General features: G+C 46.8%; 1 protein-coding gene across 1 annotated transcript in view; it reads right to left on the minus strand.

Annotated features, from left to right (window-relative positions):
- The window catches only part of ELOVL5 (ELOVL fatty acid elongase 5), a 515,314-nt gene that overhangs the window by 221,977 nt on the left and 278,510 nt on the right, over positions 1-14,827 (minus strand). The window contains exon 5 of the mRNA XM_086926429.1: positions 1,672-1,843. Coding sequence (XP_086782555.1) covers positions 1,672-1,843 — 172 coding nt within the window. The remainder of the gene's footprint in view (positions 1-1,671; positions 1,844-14,827) is intronic.

Consider the following 14,827-nt stretch of genomic DNA (forward strand, 5'->3'; position numbering starts at 1 on the left):
GATTATTTGGTGAGACATCTTTTAGAAGTTGCCATACTATCCCGAATTGTCTACTGGGGGTGCAATTTACAGCTTCCACATTCTCGCCAGCACCATTTTAGCTGTCAATAGAAGTGGGGACACCAGTTTCCAAAGCCTTCAAGACGTCTGGGCATAGACCTGATATTATTATGCGGCTGGTGGTGTGGAAACCCCCACCATCAACTGGAATGCCCTCTTCATGAAAAATAAGATCCACAAACAGGTATGGGTGTTCATGATTTGCCACCAGAAAGATGTCCCCGAAGGACTTTTCAGCAGGTTTTTAAGGTCGTCAAGGAGGAAACAATTTAAAGTTTACAGCAAATTTCTACCAAACTCTAACAATTCGGGTTCCTTTGGCCCGCTAAATTGCCTTGGTGAGAAAATCCGCAAATGCTGCACATCTGATGACCTGAATCCAGTTTCAGAACTGTGAAATATCTAGTTTGTATTTGACAGTCCCAAAAAGCATTTGCTGTTCCAATAGGATGTGATTATCTAGGGAGTTTGAGGTTCTTTCTCCATCTTCTTCCTGAAATGCAACATGTTGTAGGGAACCCTTGAATACCTTATCCATCAGCCCTGATAGCTCCTCCATACCTTTTGTTGTACTATACATCTGAGTTACATAACATAACAAAGGTTACACTGCTTGGTCCTCACTGGCCAGGAACAAAAGTCTCATGGCTTATTATGAAAGATTTATGAAAATACATGGAAAAGTCCACTTGTGTGCTGGAAAAAAGCAACACAGAAAAAACAAAGCTTTCAAGTGATTGGAAAATTTGGCAGCTTTAGGCACAATACACTGTGATACGCAGTGGAACCTGCATGGCTAAGGAGGCAATAACTTGGTCATTTGTGCGCTGAACATTTCTGAAAACAGACAACCAATCAGTAAGATGAAACCAAAATTCAAGGTGCTTCCAGACATCAAAGATTATCCATGCATCCTTGAGTTGCCACACATCTTTAGGGTCCGTCTGAAGGTACTGGACTCCTTTTCGTAGGGGAGTTACACTCATCTTGTGATAACAGGTTTATTGCTTAAAATAAAACTGGTTTCACCGGTTATTCCATCGGTCCTCAATTATGCTAGAGTGGAGGCATTACCTCCAACCATACATGAAGTTGGCATGGCACGCTGTTTCTGACAGTCAAGTCATACCGCCACCTATAAACTAGCTATAACCAGAGCAACACTTCTGCTATCTTCCTTCCTGGCTGCCAATGTTTGAATCAGGCAAAAAAGTACTCTCACCTCACTTAGGCTTTAAAGGTGCCCAGTGATCCATGAGTATGGTCAATGTCGGATTTTATCATGTGTTTGATAGGATAACTAGATATGCCCGCCTCGTTATTAAGAGAAATTGCAATGGATAGCAAGATGTTTTTATTGTTTCCTGAAAAATTGATTTTATACCCCAGTGGGAGCAATGCTATTTGTGTTTTAAAGTTGTGATGATAGTGATAATAATAACTGTACCTTGATGTTAAACATGCACGGTAAAAATGTATGCCTCGTCATTTCAGATCATAAGCTAACCACAAGTAAATACTTTTACAGGTAAAGATAACTGTCAGCTTATACAACTTTATAATAAAACAACATCAGTAATCATATGTTGTACGAGTCTCTCTGGTACTTACAGTGGCCACAAGGCACCCAATTCATAACAAACCACCAGATGTTCAGCATGGATGCATGGTGGTAGACATGGAGAATTGTGATCTGGTGGTTGTTTTTGCGCAGTATGAAGAAGAACGTATCCATGAATTCGATGAGCTTGGAGAAGTAGTACCACCACAAAACACGAGTGATCTAAGCAGGAGAAAATGTATAGCTGAAGGTGAATAACAGGACAGGGAATGGTTACTATGAAGTACAATTAACCACTTATACTATAATATTTGTAGCCTGAGAACAATGAAAACAAACAAGTGAGGCGAGGAAATGTCTCACTTCCTTTTCAAAATAACATGTTCTCCTTTATAAATGCCGCTTAGTGAAATGGAGTCAATCCACTGTAGGCTCCATATGGAAGTATGTTCACATTTTAGATGGTCTTAGTATCAAACTAAAGCACACATGTGGAAATAAATATTCAGATTTGATTGCAAAAAGGAACGATTAAGATTATTCATGTCCAAAGCAGGTGACATTAAAGACAGCAATCAGTCAGTAAATGATGACAAAAACTCCTCCACTCTGTGCATACCTGTGCACACTACTCTTATTGGCTGGAAAAATGAACATTGAAGAAGGTGTCTAAAACAGCATGTGTAAGTGACAGGCCTATCCTTCTCCCCAGCTCACCCCACCACACCTTACAGAAGCAGCCACCATGTCTAAATTCTGGTTGTTGGGGTTGTCAATGTTTCAGTGCAGAAGACCTGACACTCCATTTGGGGATAACACAACACAGAAAATTGATATATCCGCGAGCATTTATTTTGACAGTCAATTATGACGCATACAGAGATGTCACATTAGGATAGGCAGTTCATCCAGCCCCACCTGCATGTTCAGGGGGGCATTGTAATTGATCGGTAGGAGGTTCTATCTAAAAGAATAGGGGGCAGGCAAACTCCTCCTTTGTATTATCAATGTGATACCATGAAGGTATGGTACAGAACAATAAAACAAAAAAATGTATGTCCCACAAAGCGCATATAAAGAAGGTTTTCCTGTTCACAATCAACTGACTACTCTATTCAGGTTAGGGAAATATATGGCTAACCCAGAGGGGTGCACTACTGTCATGCATGTAATACTATATTGTGCTGGAAATCACTGGACCCTAAAACATTTTCAGACAAGAGACACATCTCATTCTCTTTGCTCTAGTTTCTATCGTTGGTAAAGGCAAGAACGTTTTAAAACCATCAAGTCTGCCTGAAAAGATTGAGAAGCCAATCGTTTCCGGGTGATATATTGTAATATAGCCGTATTAGAAGCATGTCAAATTGTTTTAAAATGTGCTGAACACACTCTCCCAGGCAAAAGGTAGCAGGGAGCTCATGAACTTGATGCAAGCAGAGGGTAGCTCCCTAGAAGTGTAGTATATGAGTCAGGAGAATCATAATGCGAGTGCCAGAACAAAAAGAAAAAAACCAAACAACAGAATTGTACCCATGAAAAGGTTGCAGCTTTAAAAACTCTCACTGCTGTAATCGGATTTGAGAAATGCATTTTCATAAAGAGGTCTATGCACACTATAATTCACTTTCAAATAGTATCTATCTAAATTCGATTTGTTCAGGCGTAAGTTGAAGAATATTCAAAAGGGTGTCCATAACATTTTTTAAAGTTATATATTTATAGGCCAGCAATATTCTTAAATTACTTTTGAAATGATTTTCTCACGAGTAACACAAATATTGGTACACAATGGAGCACTTCAAAGGTGTGCATCCATTGAGAACAGAACAAAAGTTACGTTGGGAAGGTATTGGATTCCTAAACCCATCTTTGTAAACATCAAAAGAAAAGCGGCGCAGCAGAACATCCAGGTGTATGCGCTAGAGCCTATGGTGCCAAAAGCTTTAAAGAACTAGGGGCCCGATGTAGGTAAACGCGATTTTCCGATTTCAAAATACCGAGGCGGGCCGAATCGGTATTCTGAAATCGGATAACGAGATGTAGGAAAAAAAAACCGAATGAAAACCGATTCGGTCGGCATCGGTAATGAGATTCGGTACGTTCCGATTCAGCTCGGTCCGAATCGGAAATTACCGAATCGGCCAACAACGAATCGGAAAACACCGAATCGGCTACCACCGAATCGGATATTTCCGAATCGGCGAATACCGATTCGGTAAAAGCCGATTCGGTAAAAACCGAATCGGCAATCATAGACCCATGGCGAAAAAGCCCATAGGAATGCATTGCATGAACCGATTCGGCTTTTACCGATTCGGATAATACCGAATCGGATTTTACCGAATCGGATTTTACCGATTCGGTAAAAGCCGACTCGGCAATAGGCGATTCAGCCAATGAGGTGGCTCCCCCTCCCCCACCCAAACAGGGAGTGGCAACCCTGGCAGGTGCAGACAATTAAGAAGTTTCTAGAAGTTTCTGGAAAGCCTGCCTGAGCCCAACACACAGTTAGCAGCAGTGGGAGAAGGAGGTTGCAGACTGAACAGCAGAAAATGGAAGATCAGGCAGGAAGCCAGAAGTCCTCCCACAAGAGGAAGCCCAAATTCACCACCACAGAACTTCAGGTGCTGGTTGAGGAGGTGGTGAGGGTGCACCGCCAGCTCTTTGGCAAGCTGTCCCTCAACGTGCCAGACAGCACCAAGAGGAGATTGTGGGCCGACATCGCCCAGAAGGTCAATGCTGCTGGAGTCACCCCCAGGTCCATTGAGGAACTTAAGAAAAGGTTTTACGACCTCCGCAGCCTCACGAAGAGGAAGCTGGCCGACCTCCAAAGGCAGGCTGGACACACCGGAGGAGGCAAGAACCCGGCGCCACCCCTCACCGAGCTGGAGGAAATTGTCTCCAGCACCATCGAGAGGGAGAGCATCGTAGGGATCGGGACCCTGGACAGCACTGCGATGGCCACAGCTACAGGTAAGAAGCATGCGCATCATGACACACCCTACCAGACACCTCCCCATTAGACACAATGCATAGGCAAACACCAGCACTGTACTGTCACCAACATACAAGAGACAAGCATCATGGTACATGTAGTCAGCAGAAGTTAGCCAAATATGTCAGTGCAGAATCACAAGACAGGAAACAGTGTGACACGGTGTAAGGAGATGCAAGGACATGTGGAATGCCATAATTGTACTGACTGTAATACATCGGCACTCAGTTTACAAATGCTTCTTTGTACCTAGGGGCACCATCAGGCAGCACCACTGTGGCAGCAGAGGGAGCTTCGACATCAAATACTGCAGTGGCAGGGCCGAGCACCAGCCAGCCTGGCCAGGAGGAGGAGGATGAGGATGAGGAAGGAGACACCCCAGGGCTTGGAATGGAGGGAGTCCTGGTGATTGATTTCCAGGCAGTGCACTCCCCAGTACTGCCCAGCTCACCCCCCTTGCAATTTTCACCATACAACTCCCCTACAAGGCAGACCATTCCGCCGACAACAGCTCCTGCCACAACCGTGGCCTTGCCACCCGTCCAACCTGTCGTGGGAGCAGGGGCTCCGGGACCGGCCAGCACCACACCACCACCAGTGGCACCCCAGCCCACTCAGCAGGCCGGAGGCAGCAGTGCCAGACGCCGTGCCACCACCACCACCACTGCTGCACCAGCACGGGAGGGCAGTGTGTTCCTGGGCCTGGAGGGCCAGATGGTAAAAATCCAGCGCCAACAGGCCAAATCCACCATGGCCTGCCAACGCCAGCTCCTGCAGCACAACCTGCAGATGGGGGAGTTGGTGAAGGGTTTCCAGGCTGTTGTGGACAGCAATAAGGAGGTGGCAGCAGGGTTGGGCAGGCTGACCACTGCCATCACCCACTCCTCTGCCAGGCAGGAGGAGCATGAGGTTGCGCGCAGGAGGGATGCCCGGGTGCTCAACCGGGCCATGGCCCGCCTTGCAGCGGCGACCGCACAGCTGTGCCATCGCAGCTCAAATCAGGAATCGGCGCTCAGTCAGCATACAGCTGAGCTGACTAGGGGGATGGCCAGGATCACCACGGCCATGGAGGCCATGTTAATATCAAACGCCGCCTCCAATCCTGCCCTGGACCTGGGTGATGCTGGAGACAGCAGCAGCCGCAGCAGCCCGGCCAGCGCTGCATCAGAGCCAAGGAGGAGCACCAGGCGATCCGCTGATGCTGCTGGCCATTCGGAGGGGGCCGAGGGACACCCCAGTGGGTCTGGAAAGCGGGCCAAAAAATAGGCTGGCAAGGGGGGATGAGCAAACCAGAACCCTGGACTTTATTTGAGTTAACAATCTCCATTCTTTGATGCACATCAGTGCTGTAACTGTGGTGCATCATTATTAAAACTTTTTTTTTCCAAGCAACATTTAGCTGTCTTTGCATCTGTACTCAGTCAGAAATAGTTCTCAGTGATCTCCTCACGTCTGTATCTGCCATCACATGGCGTACACACCCCAGCTGGCTGTGTCAGTGGCACAGCTTCGTCGTCGTCATAGTCCTCGTAGTCAGACAACTCCACCTCAGTGCCCTTCTTGACCGCAAGGTTGTGTAACATTGCACATACAGCTATGATCTTGCAGCAGGTGATGGGGGTATACTGCCTTGCACCTCCACTCTTGTGCAGGCATCTGAATCTACTTTTCCAGATGCCAAAGGTCCGTTCAACAACATTCCTGGTGCGTATGTGGGCCCGGTTATACCTCCTTTGGCTGGGTGTGGAGGGGTTGAGGTAGGGGGTGAGTATGAATGAGCGGAGGGCATATGCACTGTCGCCTGGAAGAGAAAGGGGTCACATTAGACACATGCATACATGTATTACACCTACCTACTATGTGTTATGGGGGTCTGATGATGTGGCTCACCTAGGAGGTATCCTTCTCCAAAATCGCCAGCCATCAGCCGTGCATATATGCCGCTCTGTTGGAATATATATGAGTCATGGGTACTTCCTGGAAATTTTGCTACCAGGTCTGTGATGGTGCACTTGGCATTGCAGATCACCTGCACGTTGATGGTGTGTGTAGATTTCCGATTGCGGTATATGTATTCGGTGTCCGCTGGTGGGCAAATCGGAATATGCGTGCCATCTATGCAACCGATGACTTGGGGAAAGTGTGCCATCTGGTAGAAGTCCGCTTTGGTTTGTAGCAGTTCTGCGTGGGTTGCAGGGAATGAGATGTATTGGTCCATCCTGTCTATCATGGCGTCAAGGAATATGTGGAAGAACCTTGACAGGCTGCTCTGGCTCACCCCTCCTGCTGCTGCTACTCCACTTTGATAGCTGCCAGACGCTACCAGGTGTAGGCTGCATAGCACCTGGACGTGCGCAGGGATGGCGTGTGCCCTTGGGGTGTGGTGGTCCAAGTATGGCTTAAGGTCCCTGATGAGCTCAAGTATGGTGTCAGAGTCCAGCCTGTATCTCTGTAGGATCTCAGCCTCAGTGAGCATGAACAGGGTTATCCTCTGTCTGTAGACCTGTTCATTTCTTAGCCATTCCCTCTGTCCTTCCTGCTGTAGCCGTAGCCGCCTCGCAATGACATAGAAAGCTGCCATCCTGCAAGTTGCAATGCATTTTGGGACTGTTTATATGGGTTGGAGTTGGTTACCACCTGATTGCAATCCATGGTAAATACCGAGTGAATTCTACCGATTTTGACCCGATTTCGGTGTTTCTGTGCCTCCCTACATCTCCCCAACTGTCGGAATCGGGGAATTTCCCGATCGGAGATTCATACGAATCGGCATGTTTTCCGATTCGGATCATGTCCGAATCGGTATTTTTTCCGATTCGGTACATGGACCGAATCGGTGATTTTCCGAATCGGTGTCACTAACGAATCGGTAGTAGGACCGAATCGGTGATTTTCCGAATCGGTGTCACTAACGAATCGGTAGTAGGACCGAATCGGTGATTTTCCGATTCGGTGTCACTAACGAATCGGTAGTAGGACCGAATCGGTGATTTTCCGATTCGGTGTCACTAACGATTCGGTACATGGACCGATTCGGTCTTTGTAACCGATTCGGTGTTTTTCCGATTCGTTACATATCCGATTTTCGGTATGTACGTATCGGATTCTTTCACATTCGGTACACATTCCGAATCGGTTTTCTATCCGATTCGTTCTGTTTTTGGTTCCCTACATCTCGATGGCTGTTTACCGATCGGTAAGGGCCATAAATCGGTATTTTCGGCCGATACCGATCGGTAAAGCCCTACCTACATCGGGCCCTAGGTTATTTAGCTTTTAGAATGGAATTTGATCTTGTCTTTGCTGAGAGGAGAACACCGATGATGGAAATATACTGACAGACCAGTGAGATATTGTTCATCTAAAGTGTTTTCTCGGTCAAGGACATACCTGATGGACTCCTGTAATTCAACATTATGTTACTTTATTTGGGGTTTCCAAAGAGTGATTGGACTTCATAACCGCTTCAAATTACGCCCTGATGTTTTCTGGAAGGACAAAATAATTATTTAAAAGAAAAAATGAGTCGACTGTATTCCACACACAAGGACTAGGCTTGTGTACACTTTGCACATTGTTGTCTCCACAGGTTATGTTCTTAATACACACACTGTGGTCAGAAGTGTAGCTATTCTCATCTGCTGTTTGGTAGGACACTTTGAGATACAGCTATCATTGAAGGGCACAGCTGCCCGAAGCCGACGTGTCTCTATATTCCCGTTACGACTTTCAGGCCGTTCCTAATATAAACATTCTGGTTTTGCCACTGCTTCTCCTTTTAAGAGGTACAAGTGAAAAGATGTATTGCGTTTTGTGCAACTTAAATGGTAAAAGGCCTACTCCCAAAGACATTCTCTAGTACTTAAAGTAGTACTCATATACCTTTGTGACTTTGCCCCAAACATCATCAAGCGCTGGCAAAGCCATAGGTTGTGCCAGCGAGAGCTATTGGCCAATGTCTTTTCGGCATGTTGTATAGCAGCGTGGAGTGAAGTAGAGTACAGTAGTGGTGTAGAGTGGGTTGGGGTGGTGTCGAGAGCTTTAGAGTGGAATAGAGTAGAATGGTGTTCAGTGCAGTGGCATAGAGTGCAGTGGTGTAGAGGAGAATGGGGCAGAGTAGAGTACAGTGGTACAGAGTAGAGTGGTGCAAAGAAGAGTGCACTGGTGTAGAGTACAGCCACGTAAAGTGGTGCAGAGGAGAATGGAGTAAAGTGCAGTGACATGAAGTAGAGTGTTGCAGAGTAGATTAGGGTGGCGTAGAGTGTCATGGTGCAGAGTAGAGTGGCAGGGAATGCAGTGGTATGGAGTGCAGTGGCATGGAGTGTAGTGCGTAGAGTGAAGTGTGGGGAAGAATAGTGCAGAGTAGAATGCAGTAGCTCAGAGTGCAGTGGTGTATACTGCAGTGACGTAGAATAGAGTGCAGTGGTGTAGAATAGAGTACAATGGCATAGAGCGCAGTAGCACAGAGCAGAGTACAGTGGCATACAGTGCAGCGGAATAAAGTAAAGTGGTGCAGGGAGGAGTAGAGTGGCATAGATTGCAGTGGCGTAGAGTGGCAGGTGGTGGAGAATAGAGTGCAGTGGCGTAGGCTAATACTGTGGTGTAGAGTTTAGTGTCATAAAGTAGAGTGCAGTGGCACAGAGAAGAGTGCAGTGGCATAAAGTATGATGGTGAATAACGTGTAGTAGCATTGAGTAGAGTGGCATAGAATGCTGTAACGTAGAGTAGAGTGGCATAAATTGCAGTGATATACAGTGGTTCAGGAAAGAGTGCTGTGTTGTAGAGTGGTGCAGACTAGAGTGCACTGGTATTAGGAGCAGTATTGCTGTGGTGTAGAGTGCAGAAGTGTACAATGCAGTGGTGCAGAATACCGTGGCAGAGTAGAGTGCAGTGGCATAGAGTACTAGGTGTAGAGTAGAGTCGAACAGAGTGCTGTAGCGTTGTTTACAGCACAGAGTTTACAGAGGCCCAAAAATATAGTTTAAAGTAAGGTAAGAGTATCCCCGGGCCTTATCGCAGCAGCTTCAGATGGCGGTCAACCTCCTTCAGAGCCTGGGCTACGTGGTCTACGAGGCAAAGTCCACCCTCGTACCGGCTCAGAAGGTGGTGTTTTTAGGGTTGGTGATCGACTCAGTGGAGTCCACCCTCAGCCTTCCATCCCGGTAACTGACGAAGATCCATCACGAGATCAGGAGAGCCCTGACGCAGTCTCGCCTGTCTCTATGGCAACTTGCCCAGATCATGGGGCTTTTTTCAGCCTGGTTCCAGGCAATCTTCCCGGGCCCTCTGCATTACAGGGCCCTCCAGCGTCTCAAGGCCTGCCATCTGTGCAAGGGTCTGTCCTACTCTCAGAAGGTAACTCTCCCCACCGACGCCAGAGGGGAGCTCCAGTGGTGGGTCTACAACATGGAAGCCTGGAATGGACGGGCGATCTTCGGTTCAGCGCCCGATTTGGTTATTGAATCAGACGGCAGCAGATCCGGCTGGGGGCGCACGGTATGGAGAGTTCACTACCGGAGGTGTGTGGTCTCCACAGGAGCAGCAACTGCACACCAATTGTTTGGAGCTCCTGGCGGGCTCTTTCGCGATCAGATGCTGGACCAGGGATTCGGTCCGATCCTGTGTTCTCCTCAAGATGGACAATATTTCGGCCGTCCGGTACATCAACCATCTTGGGAGCACACGGTCGCAGGTTCTATCAGAGCTAGCAGCTAACTTCTGGCAGTACGGCCTGGATCATCATGTCTCAGTGACCGCGGAGTATTTTCCGGGTCAGGACAACCAAGTGGCGGATTTCCACTCACGCCATTTTCACGACGTGAACCTGTGGAAGCTTCAGTCTTTGCGGACCTTCAGAGCCTCTGGGGCCCGTTCTCTGTGGACTTTTTCGCTTCCCGCTTGGACTTCCAGATTCCCCGGTTCTTCAGCTGGAGGCCGGACCCTCTGGCGAATGCCACGGATGCGTTCATGCAGGATTGGGCAGTAGTCAACATCCTTCAGAGCCTGGGCTTCGTGGTCTACGAGGCAAAGTCCACCCTCATACCGGCTCAGAAGGTGGTGTTTTTAGGGTTCGTGATCGACTCAGTGGAGTCCACCCTCAGCCTTCCATCCCGGAAACTGACAAAGATCTGTCACGAGATCAGGAGAGCCCTGACGCGAGTTCCATACTTTGGCTGCTTGAACAGAGAAGGATGTGCCACCCGTGGTTTTTTTCTTGTATCTTGGGATTTTGAGGCGAGGTGCCATTTTAGAGCGGTCGTTCCTTTGTTGAATGTATTTGGTAATTTTATTCCTGATGAAGAGCGGTCCCATTCCATGTATTGCTATGTGGGTGATACAAAGCAGCTTGAATGTTGATCTTCTGGCAACCGGTAACCAATGCAGGGCTTTCAAGGCAGGTGAGATGTGATCTCGAGTATTTGATATGCAAGAGTAGCCTGGCAGCCGCGTTCTGAATCCGTTGTAGTCTTTTCATGGTTGTTAAAGGTGATCCGTGGTAGAGGCTATTAGCGTAATCGAGTTTGGACAGAACAAGGGATATGGTAGCTTGGACCTAGTGTGGAAATCCCAAATGAGGGAAAATTTGTCGCAGCGTTTTTATAGTGACAAAGCTTGATCTTGCTAATTTGTCTACTTGGGCATTCGTCGATAGCTTGGAGTCCATGTTCATTCCGAGGTTTCTTACTTCCTTCGATATTTGTGTGTCATCTGCATAGTTATAGCACGTGAGGTGAAATTGATTGATCAGTACTGGTAATGACTTCATGTAGACGTTGAAAAGCATGGGCGAGATGACAGAGCCTTGAGGGACCCCTGCTTTTGTGGAGTATGGTTTGGATGAAAAAGGTGGGGTACGGATGACATTAGTTCTGTTTCGAAAATAGGAGGTGATCCAGTCTAAAGCAGTTCCCTCCATGCAGGCTTCTAAGAGTCGTCGTAGCGGCAGCAGAGAGGTCCGCGAGGAGTAGCGCAGCAACCCTGTTGTGGTCAACTGTGTTCTCCAGATCATTCCATATGGCAAGGAGGGTAGATTCTGTGCCTCTTACCGGACGGAAACCTGTATGGAAGTCTGAAAGTATGTCATTTTCTTCAATGAACTGTGACATCTGGGTGAACGCTGCTCTTTCTAACAGTCTGCCCAGGAAAGGTCCATTTGTAATGGGTCTGTAGTTGTCAGGGTTCAGCGGGTCCAAGTTTGTCTTCTTCCATAAAGGGCGTATGTGTGACTTTTTGAGTTCTTCTGGAAATATTCAGGTAGTTAATGAATCATTGATGATTCTTCTTACTGGAGTGGCAGCAGAGGTTGTTAAAAGATTTGTCTTGCAAGTTTGTGGTGGACACGGGTCAGAAGGGCTCCGGCAGGCCTGCTTGCTTTGACCAGGTCCATAAATTCATCGTGTGAGATGTTTTGGAAGGAACGGAGAGGCTTGGTTTGAGTATTTTTGGATTGTTTTTTTGTCAAAGGTTTAGTGCTGGTGCAACGTGTCTGCTCTGTCAGTGTAGCAATTTGCCAGTTTGTCTGTGAAATCTTGAATAACAGGATGAGTTCCTTCTAGGCGATTTGGTTTGTGAAATTCATTGAGTATTTTATAGAATTCTTTATTTGCACATTTAGCATTTTGAATTCTGTCTGAATAGTATCTTTTCTTAGCTTTTTTCAAAGCTTACTTGTCTAATCTGTAAATTTTCTGTAGGTGAAGTTTGTCTTGTTTGGCATTTGTTTTGAGCCAGGTACGTTGCAGCTTTCTAATTTGTTTTTTTATTTCTTTTATGTGTCATCGAAACTATATAAGATGTGTTACTACAGAAGAGAGCCGGGATAGGGTGGGGGAGGGAATAGAAGGTTGCTGTGGGAGGTAGGAGGGATTTCGTTGTTTGGTCAGACTGTGAGATTAAGATGCAGTATTGTGCACTTGTTAATATGTAATCAATGACATGCATAATGCGCTAGTCAACTGTTGAATGGTAAATATTTAGATGCTGACCTATTTCATGGAATAAAACTAATAAAATATGTTTTTTTTAAATGAGTAGCACAAAGTTTTATTGGATTAAATCTATTCTTACCAAAATAGCAATTGAAACCAGTCACAACAGCACCCAATAGATTGCGAGGTAACAGATAGCTAAGACTGGTTTAGCACTGTTGTCAGGAGAATGGAACTCAGCTCATACATTAGCAAGACACCCCAAAACCCAAACATTTAGGGAGACATAAATTCTGAAAATCAAGAAAGTAATTTCTATGCAAACCTTCATTATAGGTAGAGAATATTGTACGGGAATGCATTAGACTCTCTTCTTTGCTCAATTAGTTTGTATCCTGGCAAAATACTTATACTTGAAGTTGTCACAATGAGAGTAACTTCAAATGTTATTGTATGTGATACTCAAAACTCTCTATATAAAACAAAGCGGCCAGTTATGAAATACACTAAACATGGTGTTTGTCAACAGGAAATATCATTATCCAGTACAATCGCACAATGTATGCCCACCTAAGAACATGGACAAGCCCATCAATTTAAATGTGTACAAAGATGCAACTAGCGTCTGAACATTCAATGCCAATAGCAGACTCACAGACAGCCATTTCACAACTCAGCAAATTAAGCATTGATTTTGGCAGCAGTCAAGGGTACAGTGTTGTAAGGTTCCAAGAAACATACTGGATCTGGATAGAAATGGAGGCATGACTACACCAGTTTACCTGGCTATTTTATCCATGGCGGTTTATGTTTTTGGTTTTGGTTTAAGCTTTTCAGGCTGTACCGCAATTTTAATTGTGTTCTTTTAAACAGTACTGTTTTGGGGTGTGTTAAGCGCCACAAAGCGGATTCGTTTCCGACATGCCGGGTGCTCTATAAATGAAACAGATACAAATAGAAAATAGTTTATTGAGGTTCGGTAGGTGAGGAATGGATCGAAAAGGTGATTACATAGTAAGCACTAATTACTTTACTTTAAAGAGAAACATTCATCAGCTCACAGGGATGTGGCGAAAGGAGTTTGCTTACCCAAGCCTATATTAGTTAGTTCAGGGAATTGTGGGTTCCTATTATAAGGTGTGTATGCCTTTGTGGCTTCTGTAAGTAACAACAGAGACCGAGCCCTTTGGAAACCGTACAAGTCCTCCACACGAAACATTAGCACATTTTTGCACATATTCCTGTAGCATTTACTTGTCACAATTACCGAACCTGCCCACATGGTCTGCACAGTTTATTGAGGTTCGGTAGGTGAGGAATGGATCGAAAAGGTGATTAAATAGTAAGCACTAAGTGTATTTTTAAAGAATAAACACGGAATGGCTGTGTATTTATTTATTAAGGAGTTTTATGAAGTCCTGCATACAACCTTTGGGTTACTTTGGAGGTCTTGACAGAAGGAAATGTTGGTTACCGGAGAGGAGGCTGTAATCTAATCAGATGTAGTATGTGAACAGTGTCCCAAATTCCTCCCCTCTATCCTCTTTCATGTCATTTTCAGTTAAAGGCCAGACTCAATAATTCAGTCTTTCACCAACACAATGTACCAAATGGGCTCGGCCGTGGCCAAGCGGGCTACAATGGCGGTCGTGCCTGGCTGAGGCTCCTGACCGGGCAGACTAATCGGCTACTTCCCAGTGTTGGCCCTGGTGGAGAAACGGGCATCCAGGCTCCAGAATTCTCGGGGCATCTGCTGGTGTGGAGGGCCCCGCGGAAAAGGACCAGAACAGCGAGTAAGAGCACTGCAGCTGCGAGACCCAGCGCTGGGCAGTAAGATGGCTGCCGCACGCGCTTTTCTCCGCCTCCCGGGGGTGCTCGAAAACCTTGAGATGCGACCCACAGTGCCTCCTATAAGATCGGAGAGGCTGGACCGGGGTCATTGGGACTGCCTGGGGGCCCAGCAGCAATGCCCGTCACATACAACACCGCAGCGAAACCCTGCATGTGAAACGGGTCACCGCGTCCCTGCCGCGCAAGCTGAAGCGGGCGGGGACGGCTGAAGCGGACCTCCCTGATTACCGCGAACGGCAGAGACCGTTAGGGGGAGAGGCAGCTGTAGACTGGGGCACCGGTCTGGGTCACCCCCCCGGGTTGCAGGACACCAGAGCACCGTTACCACAGGGGCTGCCTGACCTCAAAATGGCGGCCGGCGCCCACGAACAGATATCCTCCTGAGCACGACAGCGGGGATCTGCCCCACCTGGGGACTCGCTGCCCTTC

The sequence above is a fragment of the Lissotriton vulgaris genome, chromosome 6 (genome assembly GCF_964263255.1).
Source record: "Lissotriton vulgaris chromosome 6, aLisVul1.2, whole genome shotgun sequence".
Lineage (NCBI taxonomy): Eukaryota > Metazoa > Chordata > Amphibia > Caudata > Salamandridae > Lissotriton > Lissotriton vulgaris.